Source organism: Dictyostelium discoideum (genome assembly GCF_000004695.1).
Source record: "Dictyostelium discoideum AX4 chromosome 5 chromosome, whole genome shotgun sequence".
Classification (NCBI taxonomy): domain Eukaryota; phylum Evosea; class Eumycetozoa; order Dictyosteliales; family Dictyosteliaceae; genus Dictyostelium; species Dictyostelium discoideum.
In genome coordinates, this window is record NC_007091.3 from 4,501,336 (window position 1) to 4,522,713 (window position 21,378).

At 22.1% G+C, this 21,378-nt stretch overlaps 4 protein-coding genes and 1 pseudogene across 4 annotated transcripts in view; 4 read left to right on the forward strand and 1 right to left on the reverse strand.

Annotated features, from left to right (window-relative positions):
* Positions 1-643, forward strand: part of mkcB (MKC subfamily protein kinase) — a gene marked incomplete at both ends in the record, with an annotated part of 2,231 nt that extends 1,588 nt beyond the window's left edge. Inside the window, one exon of the mRNA XM_630480.1 lies at positions 1-643. This exon is cut by the window's left edge and continues 162 nt beyond it. Within this exon, the coding sequence (XP_635572.1) occupies positions 1-643 (643 nt within the window).
* A 686-nt stretch (positions 644-1,329) lies between these two features.
* On the reverse strand, positions 1,330-1,575 carry lyrm4 (LYR motif-containing protein 4; the record flags this gene model as incomplete). Its single annotated transcript, XM_630481.1, has 1 exon — positions 1,330-1,575. The coding sequence occupies one exon, from the start codon at positions 1,573-1,575 to the stop codon at positions 1,330-1,332; it is 246 nt and encodes an 81-aa protein (XP_635573.1).
* A 1,262-nt stretch (positions 1,576-2,837) lies between these two features.
* DDB_G0290727 (hypothetical protein) lies at positions 2,838-5,529 on the forward strand (the record flags this gene model as incomplete). The annotated part of the gene is made up of 3 exons (XM_630482.1): positions 2,838-4,242; positions 4,349-5,170; positions 5,258-5,529. The coding sequence occupies 3 exons, from the start codon at positions 2,838-2,840 to the stop codon at positions 5,527-5,529; spliced, it is 2,499 nt and encodes an 832-aa protein (XP_635574.1).
* Positions 5,530-6,180: 651 nt separating this feature from the next.
* pks33 (beta-ketoacyl synthase family protein) lies at positions 6,181-16,335 on the forward strand (the record flags this gene model as incomplete). Its single annotated transcript, XM_630483.2, has 7 exons — positions 6,181-6,544; positions 6,850-7,042; positions 7,136-7,260; positions 7,361-7,825; positions 7,969-8,163; positions 8,245-15,711; positions 15,761-16,335. 7 exons carry the CDS (start codon positions 6,181-6,183, stop codon positions 16,333-16,335), a joined length of 9,384 nt encoding a protein of 3,127 aa, XP_635575.2.
* A 74-nt stretch (positions 16,336-16,409) lies between these two features.
* DDB_G0290747 lies at positions 16,410-21,011 on the forward strand (annotated as a pseudogene; the record flags this gene model as incomplete).
* Positions 21,012-21,378: the final 367 nt, after the last annotated feature.

Genomic DNA, 21,378 nt, shown 5'->3' on the forward strand with positions numbered 1-21,378 from the left:
TCATATTGATAAGGATAGTAATCTATGGATAGTTATGGAGTTTATGGAGGGTGGTACATTTGAGGAGGCAGCAAAGGCATGGAAATTCAATGAGAATAATTTAGCATACGTGGCAAAAGAGTTGTTGAAAGGGTTACAATATTTACACGAAAATCATATGGTTCATAGGGATTTGAAGAGTGCAAATATTATGATGAGCGTTGAGGGTAAGGTCAAGTTAATCGATTTCGGTCTATGTGAAGACGTTGCCACCTCGACACCAATGCATATGGTGGGTTCACCATTTTGGATGGCACCAGAGATGATTCAACAAAAATATCATTCAACTCCTGTCGATATTTGGAGTTTTGCAATCTCTCTTTTGGAAATGGCAAATCAACGTCCACCAATGATGGAATCTGCCGTAAAAGCAATGTTTACTGTGGCCACCGATGGTGCTACCGGTTTCGATGATCCTGCACTTTGGTCTGATTGTTTCAAGGATTTCCTATCACTTTGTTTAAAACAAGATCCAGCTGAACGTGCTACTGCCGAAGAACTTTTAAAACATCCTTTCATTAAAAAAGCTGATTCAAGAGATAATATGGAAAATATACTTAAAAAGATTTTCCTTACAAATTCTTTAATGAATTCTGGTTTCTAAAAATAAAAAAAAACAAAAAAAAAAAAAAAACCAAGAAAAAGAAAAAAAAAAAAAAAAAAGAAAAGAAAAGAAAAGAAAACTAAAAAGAAAATAAGAATTAGAAAAAAAAAAAAAAAAAAAAATTTAATTGGAAAAAAAAAAAAAAAAAAAAAAAAAAAAAAAAAAAAAATATTATCTATATCCTTTTGGAATTTATAAATTATTTGTTCATTTTATTGTAAATTATGGAATGAAGATATTTTTTTAATTTTTCCAAGTTAATCACTTAAATGTAATACCATATCCAAAATAATAAATAAAAAAACAGAAACAAAAAAAAAAAAAGTAAATTAATAATAATAATAATAGTAACAGTAATATATATTATTCATTTAAAATTGTCTAGTATAAAAATAAATAATATTAAATAAACAAAAAATAATTCTAAAAAAACTATTTTTAAATTTTCTTTTTTTTTTTTTTTTTTTTTTTCAATTATTTTAATTAATTCTTTTTTTTTTTTTTTTTTTTTTTGATTTTATTCATTCTTTTTTATTTTTGGGTTGTAATAGTTTTATTTACAATTGGAAGATGTTTAATATGAATGTATAAACGTAATATTAAACCGTCCATTTTTTTTTTTTGTCATTAAAAAATAATTTTTGTCGTTGTTTTTGTTGTTGTTTTTATAATTATTATTAAATGATTTATTCAACAACTAATTTATTTGTTGAATACATTGAATTGATAAATGCTTGTCTTTTGACCATTTCTAAATTTTTAAGAGCATCTTGAATTAATTCTTTTGTTTCGTTTTGGTCTTTATTTTTATTTTCTCTAAAACCAACAGATACTCTACGTAAGGAGTATTCTCTAAAATTATAGCTTGAAAACTTTTTTGATTCTCTTACTAATGAACGATATAAATGTAAAACTACTGATTTTTGTGACATTCTTGTTGTTAAAACGTTTTAGTTGAATAAAAAAAAAAAAAAAAAAAAAAAAAAAAAATAAAAAATCTGAAAAAAAAAAAAAGTTAAAAAAAAAAAAAAAAAAAAAAAAAAAAAAAAAAAAAAAATTTATTTTCAAAAAAAGAACATTAATTTGTTGGCAAAAGAACAAAGTTCGTTTTAATTTAAATTGATTAAAATTTTTTAATACCTCATCTTATCTTATTATTATATTTTTTTAATGGGTTGTTTAATTGAAAATCAATTTTTTATTTTATTTTATTTTATTTTATTTTATTTTATTTTATTTTATTTTATTTTATTTTATTTTATTTTATTTTATATTATTTTATTTTATTTTATTAACCTTTGTCGGAAAAAAATAAACAATTCGGTACCGAATAATTACTATCTAAATTAAAAAATTATTAATGTATAGTAATCATTATTTTTTTTATTATTTTTTTTTTTTTTTTTGTTGATATTTTTTTAAACCATCCATTAATCAATAAAATTTGATGATAACGAAAGAAAAAAAAAAAAAAAAAAAATTATTTTGAAATAATTTACTAATTTTTTTTTTTTTAAAAGTAATCTTTTATTTTTTACAATACACAAATTATTATAAAATTAGATTTTATTATTTTGTGAAAGCCTCAAATTAAGGGAACACCAATTCCATTTTTTTTCTTTTTAATTAAAAGAAAATATCTTTTTTTATTTCTCATTTTTTAATTTTTTTTTATAATCAAACCTATTTTTTTTTTTGATCAAAATAAAAATCATTTTTTTTTAATTATTTTTTATTTTACGGTTACTTTCAAATATAAATAACATGTCAGAAGATTTATACTCAGAGCTTATCGCTTCGCAAGTAGGTATAATTAATAATAATAATATTTTTTTAATTTTATTTAATTTTTGAAAAAAAAAAAAATTTCTATAAATTTTAAAAAAAGGTTAGGGGTGGAAATTTATAAATTTATTCTATAAACAATATTGAATTACTTATTAATTTTTTTATTATTATTTAATTTTTTTTATTTTCCACCCCAAATTATTTTTAAAATTAATCTTATTTTTTTAAGTTCAATTACATTAAACAATTTTTTTTTTTAATTTTTTTTTTTTTTTTTTCTTTTTTTTTTTTAAATTTCTCAATTTTAATAATCAAATTTTTTTTTTTCTATTTTTTTTTTTTAATTTTCAGATTTATTTTTATAATTTTTTGATAAATAAAAAAACAAAAAAAAAAAAAAAGGAAAATGATTTCAAATAATAATAATAATAATAATAATAATAATAATAATAATAATAATAATAATAATAATAATAATAATAATAATAATAATAATAATAATAATAATATTAAAACTGATGATAATAATAGGTGTTCTCTTCATCCAACACAAGATTTTATTTTTTTATGTCAAGAATGCGAATTAATTCCATGTTGCTCACATTGTATAGCTATTAGTACAGAAGATAATGATCATTCTGGTCATAAAGTTGATATTTTATTAGAGCCAATACTACATGAATTATTTGATAATTTCAATGGTGAAGTATACCCAAGGGTGAATGAAAAACTTGAAATGTGTAAATCATTATTAAATGAATCAAATAATAAATTTAATCAAATTAAAGTTAATTATGATAATAGTGTAATTTTATTAAAGGACAAATTCCAAGAGTTTCTAAATTTAATTCGAGTTTTAGAGAGATCAATTCAAAATACTTTGAAAACCACCTACGAGAAAGATATAGAAACTTGTGAAAATATTTCATCCCTATTAAATAATAATATTGAAATTCTCACTAAAATTTTAAAAAGTAAAGAAATTTTAAATACTAATGAAATTGAAAATCATGATAATAATAATAATAATAATAATAATAATAATAATAATAATGATAATGATAGAGATAAAACAAAAGAAATACTTAAACAATATCAACTTTCATTATTACACACAAAAAAAGATATTGGTAGTATTGTAAATAATAGTTTTAAGGACTATAAAAATATAACACTGTTATTCAATGATTCTAGAATTTCTGATATTAAAGAATCTTTAAAATTGATTCATTCATTTGAAAATCCAAATGAAAATCCAAATGAAAATCAAATTGAAAATCAAATTGAAAATAAAATTGATGAAATTTCTAAAATTATTTATAAAGAAATTAAATTAAAAGAAGAAAAAGAAAAGGAAGAAAAGGAAGAAAAGGAAGAAAAGGAAGAAAAGGAAGAAAAAGTAGAAAATGATGAAAAAGAAGAAAAACAAGATAAAGAAAAAGAAATAGAAAAAGAAGAACAAATAATAAAATTATATGAAAAAGATCATATAGATAATAATGAAAAAGAAAAAAAATTAAAATTTAAAGAAGAAACATTGTATAAAAAAGAAGATTTATTTAATGTTAATGAAATTGAAAATAATGAAACAACATTAGAAAATTTTAAAGTTGGTGATAATAATTTATTTATCTCTTTTGAAGAAATTAAAAAAAATGAAAAAGAAAATGAAAATATTGGAGAAAAAGAAGAAATTTATGGGAATGGGTTAGTTAGTATTGATATTAAAGAAATTGAAGAATCTTCAAATCAAATTATAAATAATAATTATAATTTTAAAACTGATATTAATAATTATCCATATATTCCATGTAAGTTATTAATTTTAATTTTTTAATAATTTATTCTAAAAACTAAAATAAAAAATTTAACTTTTTGCTTTATTTTTTATTTATTTTATATATATTTTTTTTTTAGGGAGGGGAATTAAAATTTATATATTTTCAAAAGATAAACCATTCCCAAATAAGCCATATGAAAATTGTGGAATTGCATTTGGTAGTGATTGTGGTAATGTTTCAAAATTAAGCATTTTACCATCATTTCAGAGTGTTTTATTATTGAATGGATTTGATCAAAGTTTGAAACAAGGTGTAATACCAAATGGTGTAAAATCCATATTAATTCATGATATTAAACAGCCATTATTTTCATATTCATTTCCACCATCTGTTGAAACTATAATATTTGGGAATGGTTTCAACCAAATGATAACACCAGGTGTGATCCCAGAAAAAGGTATTGCTACTCTTTTATTTGGTGATATAAAACAACCATTATTTGCAAAATCAATACCCAATGATATATGTTGTATTTCATTTGGTAATGGGTTCAATCATTATTTATCACCAGATGTTATTCCAAATGGTATAACTTTTTTATTTTTACACGAAATTAAGAAACCCTTACAAAAAGGTTCAATTCCCTCAAAGACTAAAAGTGTAATATTTGGTAATGGTTTCATTCATCCGTTAACACCTGGAATCATACCAGAGGGAGTAAGAGTCACTTATTTCAATGATATTAAAAAACCATTAGTAAAAGGTTCAATTCCAAATACTGTTGAAAGTGTTATCATTGGTAGTGATTTCAATCAAACATTATCCATTGGGATCATTCCTTCCAGTGTAAAAAATATAAGTTTTTTAGGTATTAAAAAACCATTAGATCATTTATCAATTCCTGAATCTGTTGAAACTGTACAAATAATTCATGGTTTAAAACATTTGTTAGAGCCTTGTAAACTATCCAAACACATTAAAATTATTGAATTAAAAAAAAAATAAATTAATAGATAAAAAAATAAATCAATAATTAATAAAAAAGTAGTTATAAAAGTTTTATTTTACCATCTCCTACCAAAGGTATATGGTCGATGCATATATTTCTATCAAGTTTTTGAAAAATTAAATAACCTATTAAATGACCTATTCTACCATTACTGTCAGCAAATGGGTGAATGTAAAGAAACATTGAATAAAACTATAATGCAAAAACCACAGGAAGTATTGTTGAATTATTTTGCTAATTCTATTAACTTTGATAATAGTGGTGAAACTTCTTGTATATATGTACGTGTAATAACCAGCATGCTATAATTGGAGGATCCTATACTAACATGATTTTTATAAACTAGTAATAATAGATGTTTACTAATTAGAAGAGTTATAAACTTTATTGGCTTATTAAGAATCGATAAATACTAATACAAATTTTGAGGGTTTTAGTATAAATATTTGTTAAGGAATTTTATACCATTTTCATCATCCATTTTGAGTGCACATTCTCAAGCGAAAACATTTGAGAAAAATAATAATTCCACATGGTCAGGGTATCCAATAAGTTTAATTTCGAAAATAAATGTGTAATGAAAAAAATAAATTACCAATATTAAAAAATTTAAAAGTTTAATTAATTGTTAATATTAAAACCTTGGTGTAATAGATATATAATTAGTAATTAATTAGTAATTATTATTGAAGCTAAATAATAATATTTAAAAATAGATTTATTATTATATTTTTTTTAAAATTTGAAATAGATCTATTTAAAAATGTAGATTTGAGTATTTAATATTCGTCAGAAAAATGTGGGTTAAAAAAAAAAAAAAACTAATTAGGGTAAATCTATAAAAATGTAATAAATAAAAAACCCAATTTGGAGTTAAATTTTTCTTTGGATTCTTTCTATATTTTTTTAATTTTAAAATTTTAATATTAATTTAATTTTTATTAAGAAATAAAGAAAAAATGAAAGAAAATAGTTACAACACAAGTATTCATAGTAATAAAGTTAAAAATTATGACGATGCTGATAGTAGTGGTGATGTTGCAGTGGTTGGTATTGGTTTAAGATTTCCAAGTGGTAATTTAAAAGAATCGATTTCAAAACCAAATCAATTATTTAATGAATTATTGAATGGATTGGATGGAATAGTTTCAACTTCTGAAAGATGGTCTGATAATTATTGTTTAAATGGTGAAATCGTTTCAAAGTTTGCTGGTTTACTTCCACTTGATGAATGGAAACAATTTGATCCAATCTTCTTTGCAATTAATCCAAGCAATGATAATGTCGGTTCAATAGATCCACAACAAAGATTATTATTAAAATGTATGTATACTATCATTGTCGAATTGAGTCAAAAAAATTTGTGTTTTACTCCACCAAAAAATTTTTATTTTTTTTTATTATTTTTATTTTTTTTTATTTTTTTATTTTTTTGTGCAATACTTCTGGTCAAAAATAATTTTTTATTTTTTTTTTTTTATCAACAGTTGACAATTATCTTTAATTAAAATGTTTTTTTTAAAAAAAATCAATCCATTAAAAATTTAAAACATGGATATTTTTTTAAAAAATTTAGATATTTATATTTATTTATTAATAATGTTTTTTTAAATAAAATCAACAAACAGGTGTATGGGAAGCATTAGAAGATAGTGGTATTGATCCAATTAGTTTACGTGGTACCAATACAAGTACATTTATTGGTAGTAGTACTATTGATTATAATAATCTTCAAAAATCACCATTTGAAACTCAAAATAATATTTTTGGTTCCACAACTAATTCCGTTGCAAATAGAATAGGTTATTGCTTTGATTTTAGGTATGTTTTCTATTTATTTTTCATTACTATAACCATAATTTAAAGAATTATATTAATAATTAATTAATTATCATTTCTTTTTTTTAAAAATAGAGGTGAAAATTTAACAATTGATACAGCTTGTTCAAGTTCATCAAATGCAATTAATTGTGGATATAATTCAATTAAATCAAATAAATCAAATGTTTCAATCGTTGGTGGTGTTAATTTTATATTAGGTATGTGATAAATTAAAAAAAAAAAAAATAAAAAAAAAAAGAATTATATAAATTAAAAATCAAATAATTTTTATTTATTTATATTATTATTTATTTATAGACCCACACATTTCAAAATCGTTCACCCAATTAGATATGTTAAGTCCAACAGGTAAATGTCATACATTTTCATCGGATGCTGATGGTTATGTTCGTTCAGAAGGTGTTGGTATCGTTGTATTAAAGAGATTAAAAGATGCAATCAAAGATTCAAATAATATCTATTGTGTAATCAAAGGATCAAGTTCAAATATCGATGGTAACTTTGATAAATTAAACTTTTATTCACCATCAAAATCATCTCAGTGCGAAAATATCAAATTAGCAATCAAATCAACCAATGGTCAAATCAATGAATCTGATATTGATTATTGTGAAACTCATGGTACTGGTACTCCAACTGGTGATCCAATAGAATTAGAAGGCATATCAAGAGTTTTCAATAATAAAGCATCAACTACAAAAACTAATAATAATAAACAAGTTTTAGTTGGATCAGTTAAATCAAATATTGGACATACTGAAGGTAAGTTAATTAATTAAATATAAATAACCAAAGTCAATCATTAAATACTAACATTAAATATTGTTTATAATAATAAATAATAATAATAATAATAATAATAATAATAATAATAATAATAATAATAATAATAATAATAATAACAGCATGTTCAGGAGTTGCATCATTAATTAAATGTTGTATAATGTTTAAAAATAAACTATTTCTTCAAAATATTAATTTCAAAGAACCAAATCCATTAATTAATTTTAAAGAATGGGGATTAAAAGTTGTCACTGAACCAATTAAATTTAATGAAAATAAATCAACTGTCATGTTAATTAATAATTTTGGTATAACTGGTAAATATATACATCATTATATTGTTAAATTTTATTATTATAAAATAAATAATTAATATTTTAATAATGTCATTTATATAGGTTCAAATGTTTGTTTAATATTATCTGAATTTTGTAGTGATCAATTTAGAAAAAGTAATGATTATCACAAAATGGAAATTGATAATAAATTTAATGAAAAAAAGAAATATTTAATACCACTCTCAAGTAATTCATCAACATCATTAAATAATTATAAATCATCAATAATTAAACATTCAAATTTAACACCATTCTCATCACCCACAAGCTTTGAAGGATTTATATGTAATCAAATTAAATTCAAATCAACATCATTAATTCAAAAATCAGTTATAATCGCAAGTGATTGGAATGAATTTCAAGATGAAAGCAATCATATTAAATTAGAAAATAGTGATAATTTAATTTCAAATATTACAGTTGAAAAAAAGAAATCACCACTCACAGTAATGGTATTATGTGGTCAAGGTTCACAATATAATAAAATGGCATTATCATTATATGATAATGTACCAATATTTAGAGAATCTGTCAATAGATTCGATAAAGAGTTATTCAAATATTATGGTTATTCAGTTTTAGATAAATTAAGATCAATTGATGATAAAGATTTAATATCAATTCATCAACCAATTTTAGCACAACCTGCAAATGTTATCATTCAAGTATCACTCTATGAATTATATAAACATTGGGGCGTTTCAGCAGATATTATCATTGGTCATTCTCTTGGTGAAATATCATCAGCATATTGTTCAGGTATGATTGATTTTCAAACATTATGCTACTTGACTTACCATAGATCAGTAGCTCAAAATAGAACCATAGGTACAGGTAGAATGTTATCAGTTAATATTAGTTCAGATGAATTCATTAATAAATATCAATCTACAACTAAATATAAATCATTAGAAATTGCATGTTACAATTCACCAACATCAATCGTTATCGCAGGTAAAGAAGACTTATTAAATGAAATTACCAATGAATTCAAATCAAATGATATCTTTTGTTCAATGTTAGGATTATTATCATCATTTCATACATCAAGTCAACAAATGATTAAAGATGAAGTATGTTCATTAAATATTTCATCGAAACAACCATCGATAGCAGTATTTTCAACAGTTACAACCAATTTATTCAATCATCAAACTTCACCGTTCAATGCAGATTATGCATTTAATAATATTCGCCAACCAGTTCGTTTCACACAAACAATTACAAATCTTTACAAACATATCGAATCAAATGATATGGGTAATGAAATTACATTCATTGAAGTTTCACCACATCCAACATTACAATATTACTTAAATCAAATGAAATCAACTCAATCAAGTTACTTTAATAATGGTAAAAACATTACAATCTATTCACCATTAAATAAAAAGAAGAATGATTATAATGAATTCTTAAAGACAATCTCTTTATTATATGTCAATAATAATTTTGATATTAATTTCAAATCACAATTAATTAATAACAGTAATAACCATACAAACCAATCAAATAATTTACCACTTTACCAATGGGATGATAAAGAATACTTTAAACTAAACCCATCACTTGAAAAGATTAAAAATGAAGGTCCATCCATTCACAGTCTTGGTAATAATACAGATTCACCATATCCATCATATCAAACATTTATCGATATCAAGAAATCACCATTCCAATGGTTAAAAGGTCATCAAGTTAGTGATAAATTCTATTATCCAGGAATGGGATATGTTCACAATTTATTATCAATTTATCCAAATCAAGATATTACAATTAGCTCATTAGAATTTAAATCACCCTTGGTATTAACAGAAGGTAATAGACAATGTTTACAAACTACCATTGCACCATTATCAAAGAATGAATTCAATATTAAAAGTCATTATAAAGATCAAAAAACAAATCAATGGATATTATCATCTCTTGGTAATTTTAGTTTATTCAAACATAATATTGAAAATAATGAATCAATTAATATTCAATCATTAAAAGATAAATGTAATTTTACAACTATATCAAAACAAGATTTTTATGAAACTATTAGAATTAAAACAAATTTAACATACAAAGGTTTATTTCAAGGTGTTAAAGAATGTTATATCGGTAATAATTGTTCATTAGTAAAAGTATCATTAAATGAAATTTATAATCAAAAAGAATATAATCATTTAATCAACAATAGTAATATGAATACTTTTTTTAATACAGCAATTTTAGATACTTGCTTACATGGAGTATTGGTTGCAGTTACACAACCAATCGTACTTGATAGAATTGAAGCTTTCAAATTTTACTCTTCAAATATTACATCATCGAATATTAGTAATAACGATACAATTAAAGAATTATATGTTTACTCTGAAACTAGAGCAAGAACTAATTCTCAAACATATTCAGGATCAATTAAAATCATACTTCCAAATGGTACATTATTAGTTGATATTGGAAATGTAGTTTGCACTATTGTTGGCTCCAATCCTGATAGCACAATAATTTGCAAACCACCATCAAATGAAATTTATACACCATATCTTCAATCAAAAGATTCAATCATTAATAAACCTGAACAATTCAAACATTTATATAGAGTAGATGAATTTAGTGTCAAAGAAGAAGATAATCAATTACTTTCAATTGAATTATTATTGTCATTGTTTTATAAACACATTAATAATAGATGTCCAAGTATCAATTTAGAATCATTAGCAACATTAGAATATGATCAATTCAAACAATTATATTATAATAGTTTAGTAAATGAAAATCTTTTCAAATTCATTTTTGAAATTTTAAAAAAATACCAAAACCTTCCTAAAATTAGTAATAATAATAATAATAATAATAATAATAATAATAATAATAATAATAATAATAATAATAATAAAAATAATGGTTATAATAATTATGAAAATTTATATATTAGAACAACTAAAGTAATGGCAAAACAGTTATTCCCATTAAAAGATGATGATTCTATTACAGATACACCACAATCATTATTTGAAATTGGTTATTTAAATGAATTTTATAAGAATTCAAATGTAATTCAACCATCAAATAATTTATTAAGTGAAATTATAGTTGAAACTCTAAAACCAATTTTAAATGAACCAATTGTATTTCGTATATTAGAAGCAGGTGGCGGTACTGGTAGTCTTAGTTTATTAATTTTAGAAAAGATTTGTAAATTATTAAACGATAATAGTACAACATCAATCATTAATATAGAATTTACATGGAGTGATATATCTGCATCATTTTTCGCTGAAATTAAAGAAAAGTTCTCATCATTTACAAATCACAACAATTTAAATATTATCTATCGTGTATTAGATTTAGAGAAACCATTATTAGATCAAGATCTTAAAGCATCCTATTATGATTTCGTTGTAATGTCAAATGTCATGCATGTCGTTAAGAAACTCAAACCAACATTAAATGAAATTCATAATATATTAACACCAAATGGTCAACTTTTATATATAGAACCACCATACAAATCATTTTATTATGATTCAATTTTCGGTTGTTTTTCACAATGGTGGCCATCCTCGGATAGTGATATCGAATTAAGACCTGATAGATGTTGTATGAAACAAGAGAAATGGATTAACCTTTTAAATCAATGTAATTATAAAGATACAATAATGTCTGGTAATGATAATTTAGCATTTTTAATTCAAACTAGAAAACCAACAATTAATGAAATCATTTCAGAAGAATCAAAATCATTAGATCAATTAAATTCTTTCAGTAATATTATTTTATTTAGCAATAATAATAATATTAGAAATAATAATAATAGAAATAAAAATGATAGCCGCAGCAGTATACAAAATTTAATATCATTGAATCAAGAATTAAGACACAAAATCGTTAATATTAATAATTATAATGAATTTCAATCATGGATCACAAATAATCAAAATAAAGATGATTGTAATAAAACATTAATAATATTTTTAAAATCAATTGAATCAACAATGAATACTTTTAATTTCAAAGAAATCACATTTGAATACATTCAAATTAATCAATTAATATTAAAATTAGAATTATCAAATAATTTCAAACATTTATTATTATCATTAAATTCAAGCACTGATAATTATTTATCATCATCAATTATTGGTTCTGCTCGTTATTTCCACGTTGAATTCCCACAATTAGATTTATTAACTTTAAATTATGATAATGTTTCAATTGAAAATAATCAACAATTATCATTAATCAATTACTTAATCAATTCAGATAATAATATTCAAATAGAATTTACAATTAATAATAATAAAGTATACTATGAAAGATATTTTAAAAGATCAAATAATATTAAATCAAAACTTCAATCTGAATCATTTGAAACCAATAAAGATAATTTATATATTCAATTAAATTCAAATTTAGAATACCAATTATATAGTAAAAAAGATGAATTAAATTCAAATGAAGTAGAGATAGAAATTAAAGCAACTGGTATAAATTATAAAGATTATTTAATGTATATCGGTATGATTGGTTCAGATTTAGATATTAAATATGGTAAAGAGTATGAAATTGAAAATGGTATTGGTATTGATAATCCAAACATTGGTAATGACTTTAGTGGTATTATTACAAGATTAGGTAATAATGTAAAGAAATTTAAAGTTGGTGATCAAGTTTGTGGTATTGGTCCAAAAGCAAGTAGTTCACATGTTATTGTAGATTTCAATTTTATTTATTATAAACCATTTAATTGTAATCATTCAGTTTCAGCCTCAATACCATCTATTTATATTACATCATTACATAGTATCTATAGTATTGGTAATTTAAAATCAAATGAATCAATTTTAATTCATTCAGCAGCAGGTGGTATTGGTATATCATCTTTAGATTTATTAAAAAGTAAACAACATCAAGGTTATATATTTTTAACAGTTGGTTCAAAAGATAAAGAAGAATACTTAACAAAGAAATATGGATCATTAATTACTGCTATCTATTCATCTCGTAATAAAAACTATGTCAAAGATATAAAGAATAAATTAATAGAATTAGGTGAAGTTGAACAACAAGGTGTAGATTTAATATTAAATACATTATCATCAGAGTATATGGATTCAAATTTCCAATGTTTAAATTTATCAGGACGTATCATTGATTTAAGTATCACTCATCTCACACCAAATGATTATATGACAAATAATCATTTCAAATTTAATATGACATATAGTAATGTAGAAGTTGTCGATTTCACTAGTAAATTAATCAAAAGTTATTTAAAGAAAATTATCAAAATGATTAATTCAAATAAATTAGAGTTAAGTGTACCAATCATTGAATATTCAAATAATCAATTTAAAGATGCAATTGAATATATAAATCAAAGAAAACATATTGGTAAAATCATTGTTAATCATAATCAAGATGAATTTAATAGAGTTTATAATAATTATCAAAGTAATAACAATCATATCATAATGAAACATTCATATGATATTTCAAAATTAAATATTGGTAAAAATATTTTACTCACTGGTCAAACTGGTATTGTTTTAGAAATATTAAAATATTTAATTAAATATTCAAATCACTCAATTGAAAATATTATAATACTTTCAAAATCAAAATTAAAATGGGAATTAGAATTATTAATTAATCAAAGCAAATTTAAAAAAGATAATATTATCAAATTCCATTTCAATCAAATCGATATTGAAGATTCAAATAAAGTTAATCAAGTATTAAATCAATTAGAATTAAATGAAAATATTACAAACATTGATTCAATTATTCACTTTGCATTTATGAATGATATTAGTGATATTCAACAAGTTGATATGAATCGTTTAAATAATACACATGGTGCTAAAACAATCGGAGCAATTAATCTTCACAATCAATCAATTAATCGTTCATGGAATATCAAACAATTTATAATGGCATCATCAGTAGTTTCAATAGTTGGATCAGACCGACAATGTTGTTATGTTAGTGCATGTAATGTTATCGATTCATTATCAAAGTATAGACATTCAATTGGATTACCATCTTTAGCCATTAATTTAGGAGCGATATCATCAACTGGTTTCATATCACGTAATAATGCAATTGAAACAATGTTCAAGAGTTCAATTTTAAATTTATTCTCACCTCAACTCATTATTAGTTCATTAGATTTATTCATTCAAAATCAACATCAATATCCAAATTATTGTATATCAGATTTCAATTTTGAAATTTTACCATCAACTTTAACAAACCAATACCTTTCAAAATTTGATTTTGAAATTAATATTGTTAAAAAATCAAATCAAATGAAATCTTTCACTGGTGGTAACGGTGATAGTAATAATGAAATTATTCGTTCAACAATTTTAAATAAAATCAGTGAATTATTATCAATTGATGAATCTAAAATCAATGAAGACCTTCAACTCACACAATATGGTATGGATAGTTTAGTAATTGTACAATTAAAGAATTTTATCGATAATCAAATAGGTCATAATATTATCACAATTCAACAATTACAAAATAATAAAATCAATCAATCAATTGAAATTATTAAATCTGCTCATAACAAAAATAATAATAATAATAATATTAATAATAATAATAATAATAATAATAATAATAATAATAATAATAATAATAATAATAATAATAATAATAATAATAATAATAATAATAATAATAATAACAACAATTTAGTTAAAAAAGAACAACAATCACTTGATGAATTTATTAAAAATGAAACTAAATTAAATGAATCAATCATTTCAAGACCATATTCAATTAAAAATATATTAAATAATAATAATAATAGTAAATCAATATTCTTAACAGGTTCAACAGGATTCTTGGGTGCATATTTATTAACAGAATTAATTAAAATGAACAATGTCTCAAAAATTTATTGTTTAATAAGAAATAATTCAAAACTAACAAATCCAATCGATGTAATTATTAATAATTTAAAGAAACATCAACTAATAGATATGAACGAAGAATCACCAAAAAGAAAAACAAAAATAAACGACCATACAGGCAACATATCAAATGATAAATTATATGGTAATTTAAACAGTGATAATAGTAGTAATAATCAAATAAAAGAAGATCAATTAATTAAAATCATTCCAATGATTGGTGATATTTCAAAAGATAAATTTGGTTTAACTGAACAAGACTATTTAAAACTTTCAAATGAATGTGATATTATTATAAATTCAGCAGCAGATTTAAATTTAAAGTCAAGCTATGAAGAAAGTAAAATTGTAAATATTAACAATGTTAATCAAATTATTAAATTGTCAATTTCAAATAATAGCTCACAAAAATTAATAGTTCATTTTTCATCACTTGCAGTATTCATTAATCATCCTTTTGAAGATGGAGAGGATTTTGAAGAAACAAATATAGTTCCAAGTTTTAATTCTACACCAGTTGGATATATTCAATGTAAAGTTATTTCAGAGAGATTATTAACAAATGCAGCAGAATCAAGAGGTATACCATCAATCATTATTAGACCACCTGGTATGTAGCATGTTAATATTAATTGCTTGAAATTAATATATTAATTTAGTATTAACCTTATATAATATTCCAATAACTATTTTCATTGCTATTTTAATTATAGATATATTCTCAAATCCAATAACAGGTATAGGTCATTCAAATGATTTTATATCACTTTTAATAAAATCTTCGAAAGAGATTGGTTATTATCCAAATATTCATAAATCAGTTTTCACAACTCCAGTTACAACTATAGCTAAAACCACAATCGATTTAATATTCAATGAAAACAGTTGGAATCAAAATAAATCAAAACCAATTTCAATTTATAATTTTAATGGTGATTCAATTGAAATGAAATCATTTTATAGGGTATTAGAAAATAGTTTTAAATGTAAAGAAATCGATTTCTATGAATGGATTGAATTAGTTTCAAAATCAAATGGAAAATCATCAAAAAGATATTCAACATTCCACATTCACAAAAATCAAAATTTATTAATAACAAGCTCTAAAATCAATAGTTTATTCAAAATGTCAAATAGCACAAAAGAATTATTAATTTCAATTGGTTCATATAATCATCAAGATTGGGAAATTAATGAATCAATCATTTTAAATGATATTATTAACAATCATTAAAATAAAAATTTAATAACATTTACTACCATTAATTTTTGTCTCTCGTGAATAATTTTTTTTTAACAACATTGTCAATGTTATTAGTGTTTATATGTAAAAAAAAATTATTCACCAATTTCAAAATCATTGGAGTTTTAAAAAGAACCTTTTTCATTAACATTTTAAAATAATAATAACCAAAAATACTATAAACAACAACCTCTATAATATTTTTTATTAATTTTTCTACTCAAATAACCATTATTTATTTAAATAATTATTATTAAAATATTTTAATTATAATTTAATCTAATTTATATTAACTTTTTAATAAAAAAAATAAAAAAAAAATAAAAAAAAATTTTTATAATAAAAAATTAATATTAATTTAAAAATAAAGTAGTATTTTAACAAAAAGGATAATTGTTTTTTTTTAATTTAAAAAATTAATAAAAAAAAGCGAAAATGCGTTTTTCACCTTGGGTTTAAAAACGCATGCTGGAATGGCTCATGTGGTTTTTTTATTTTAATTTCAATAGACCCACACGTCTCAAAATCATTCACACAATTAGGTCTTTTAAGTTCAACAGGTAAATGTCATACATTTTCATCGGATGCTGATGGTTATGTTCGTTCAGAAGGTGTTGGTATCGTTGTATTAAAGAGATTAAAAGATGCAATCAAAGATTCAAATAATATCTATTGTGTAATCAAAGGATCAAGTTCAAATATCGATGGTAACTTTGATAAATTAAACTTTTATTCACCATCAAAATAATCAATATCAGATTCATTGATTTGACCATTGGTTGATTTGATTGCTAATTTGATGTGTGAAACTCATGGTACTGGTACTCCAACTGGTGATCCAATAGAATTAGAAGGTATATCAAGAGTTTTCAATAATACTAAAATACCATCAACAACAACAACAACAACAAATAATAATAAACAAGTTTTAGTTGGATCAATTAAATCAAATATTGGACATCTTGAAGGTAAGTTTATTAATTAAAAATTAAGTCTATAAATAACCAAAGTCAATCATTACTAACATTAAATATTGTTTATAATTAATAACAGCATGTTCAGGAGTTGCATCATTAATTAAATGTTGTTTAATGTTTAAAAATAAACTATTTCTTCAAAATATTAATTTCAAAGAACCAAATCCATTAATTAATTTTAAAGAATGGGGATTAAAAGTTGTCACTGAACCAATTAAATTTAATGAAAATAAATCAACTGTCATGTTACTTAATAACTTTGGTATAACTGGTAAAAATATATAAATTTTATCTTTTTTTTTAAGTTTATAAAATAAATAATTAACATTATATCATTAATTTAGGTTCAAATGTTTGTTTAATATTATCTGAATTTAAAAATAATAATCATAATGACTATAGTAGTGGAGTCGAAATTAATGAAAGAAAGAAATATTTAATACCACTCTCAAGTAATTCATCAACATCATTAAATAATTATAATTAAACATTCAAATTCAAATTCAACCTCATCATCGACAATAACAACAACAAGTTTCAAAGAATACATAATCAAATTAAATTCAAATCAACATCATTAATTCAAAAATCAGTTATAATCGCAAGTGATTGGAATGAATTTCAAGATGAAAATAATCAAATCAAATTAAATAATAGTGATAATTTAATTTCAAATATTACAGTTGAAAAAAAGAAATCACCAATCACAGTAATTGTATTATGTGGTTAAGGTTCACAATATAATAAAATGGCATTATCATTATATGATAACGAACCAGTATTTAGAGAATCTGTCAATAGATTCGATAAAGAGTTATTCAAATATTATGGTTATTCAGTTTTAGATAAATTAAGATCAATTGATGAAGATTTAATATCAATTCATCATCCAATTTTAGCACAACCTGCAAATGTTATCATTCAAGTATCACTTTATGAATTATATAAACATTGGGGTGTTTCAGCAGATATTATCATTGGTCATTCTCTTGGTGAAATATCATCGTCATATTGTTCAGGTATGATTGATTTTCAAACATTATGCTACTTGACTTACCATAGATCAGTAGCTCAAAATAGAACCATAGGTACAGGTAGAATGTTATCAGTTAATATTAGTTCAGATGAATTCATTAATAAATATCAATCTACAACTAGATATAAATCATTAGAAATTGCATGTTACAATTCACCAACATCAATCGTTATCTCAGGTAAAGAAGACTTATTAAATGAAATTACCAAAGATTTCAAATCAAACGATATCTTTTGTTCAATGTTAGGATTATTATCATCATTTCATACATCAAGTCAACAAATGATTAAAGATGAAGTATGTTCATTAAATATTTCATCGAAACAACCATCGATAGCAGTATTTTCAACAGTTACAACCAGTTTATTCGATCATCAAACTTCACCGTTCAATGCAGGTTATGCATTTAATAATATTCGCCAACCAGTTCGTTTCACACAAACAATAACAAATCTTTACAAACATATCGAATCAAATGATATGGGTAATGAAATTACATTCATTGAAGTTTCACCACATCCAACATTACAATATTACTTAAATCAAATGAAATCAACTCAATCAAGTTACTTTAATAATGGTAAAAACATTACAATCTATTCACCATTAAATAAAAAGAAGAATGATTATAATGAATTCTTAAAGACAATCTCTTTATTATTTGTCAATAATAATTTTGATATTAATTTCAAATCACAATTAATTAATAACAGTATTAACCATACAAACCAATCAAATAATTTACCACTTTACCAATGGGATGATAAAGAATACTTTAAACTAAACTCATCACTTGAAAAGATTAAAAATGAAGGTCCATCCATTCACAGTCTTGGTAATAATACAGATTCACCATATCCATCATATCAAACATTTATCGATATCAAGAAATTACCATTCCAATGGTTAAAAGGTCATCAAGTTAGTGATAAATTCTATTATCCAGGAATGGGATATGTTCACAATTTATTATCAATTTATCCATATCAAGATATTACAATTAGCTCATTAGAATTTAAATCACCATTATTATTAACAGAAGGTATTAATCAATGTTTACAAACTACAATTGCACCACTATCAAAGAATGAATTCAATATTAAAAGTCATTATAAAGATCAAAAAACAAATCAATGGATATTATCATCTCTTGGTAATTTTAGTTTAACCAAACATAACAGTATCATCATCAACAAATTAATTAATATTCAATCATTAAAAGATAAATGCAATTTTACAATCATTCCAAAACAAGATTTTTATGAAACTATTAGAATTAAAGCAAATTTAATATACAAAGGTTTATTTCAAGGTGTAAAACAATGTCATATCGGTAATAATTGTTCATTAGCAATAGTATCACTAAATGAAATTTATAATCAAAAAGAATATAATCATTTAATTAACAATGGCAATATGAATACATTCTTTAATAGGGCAATTTTAGATACTTGTTTACATGGAGTTTTAGGTGGATTTACAAAACCAGTCGTACTTGATAGAATTGAAGCTTTCAAATTTTACTCTTCAAATATTCCATTATTAAATGAAAATGACAATAGCAATAATAATGGTATTGTTTTAGATATATTAAAATATTTGGTTAAATATTCAAATGATTCAATTGAAAATATAATAATACTTTCAAAATCAAAACTAAAATGGGAATTAGAATTATTAATCAATCAAAGCAAATTTAAAAAAGATAATAATATTAAATTCCATTTCTATCAAATCGATATTGAAGATTCAAATAAAGTTAATCAAGTATTAAATCAATTAGAATTAAATGAAAATATTACAAACATTGATTCAATCATTCATTTTGCATTTATGAATGATATTGTGATGTTCAACAAATTGATATGAATCGTTTAAATAATACACATGGTGCTAAAACGATTGGAGCAATTAATCTTCACAATCAATCAATTAATTGTTCATGGAATATCAAACAATTTATAATGGCATCATCAGTAGTTTCAATATTTGGATCAGATCAACAATGTTGTTATGTTAGTGCATGCAATGTAATCGATTCATTATCAAAGTATAGACATTCAATTGGATTACCATCTTTAGCCATTAATTTAGGTGCGATATCGTCAACTGGTTTCATATCACGTAATAATGCAATTGAAACAATGTTTCAGAGTTATTTTTTAAAAATATTCTCACCTCAACATGTTATTAGCTCATTAGATTTATTCATTCAAAATCAACATCAATATCCAAATTATTGTGTATCAGATTTCGATTTTGAAATTTTACCATCAACTTTAACAAACCAATACCATTCAAAATTTGATTTTGGAATTAAATATTTCGCTGGTGATAATAATAATGGAACTATTCACTCAACAATTTTAAATAAAATCAGTGAATTATTATCAATTGACGAATCTAAAATCAATGAAGATTTACAACTCACACAATATGGTATGGATAGTTTAGTAATTGTACAATTAAAGAATTTTATCGATAATCAATTAGGTCATAATATTATCACAATTCAACAATTACAAAATAATAAAATCAATCAATCAATTGAAATCATTAAATCAGCTCACAACAAAAATAATAATAATAATAATAATAATAATAATAATAATAATAATAATAGCAATAATAATAGCAATAATGAACTGGTATAAAAATAAAATTTGTGACGAAAAAAAAAATAATAATTCAAATATTAATTTGGTTTCACATAGTTGTAAACATAATTAATTTTGTTTTTTAAATAACCACTTTGGGCAATTTATTGTTTATTTCCTTTTATGGATTAAAACTGATATATCAAAAAAAATGTTAGCTAAGTAAATATTAAATAAATATTTATTTAATAACAATAATAATAATAATAATAATGTTTAATTAATAATATTACATAATATAATTGAAAAATCTTTTTATATTTAATTAATAAATGATTACATTTAATCTCTTTTTATAACTTTTTTTTTTTTTTTTCTATTTGATCTCTTTTTTTATTATAAATTAAATATATGAATGTTTAGT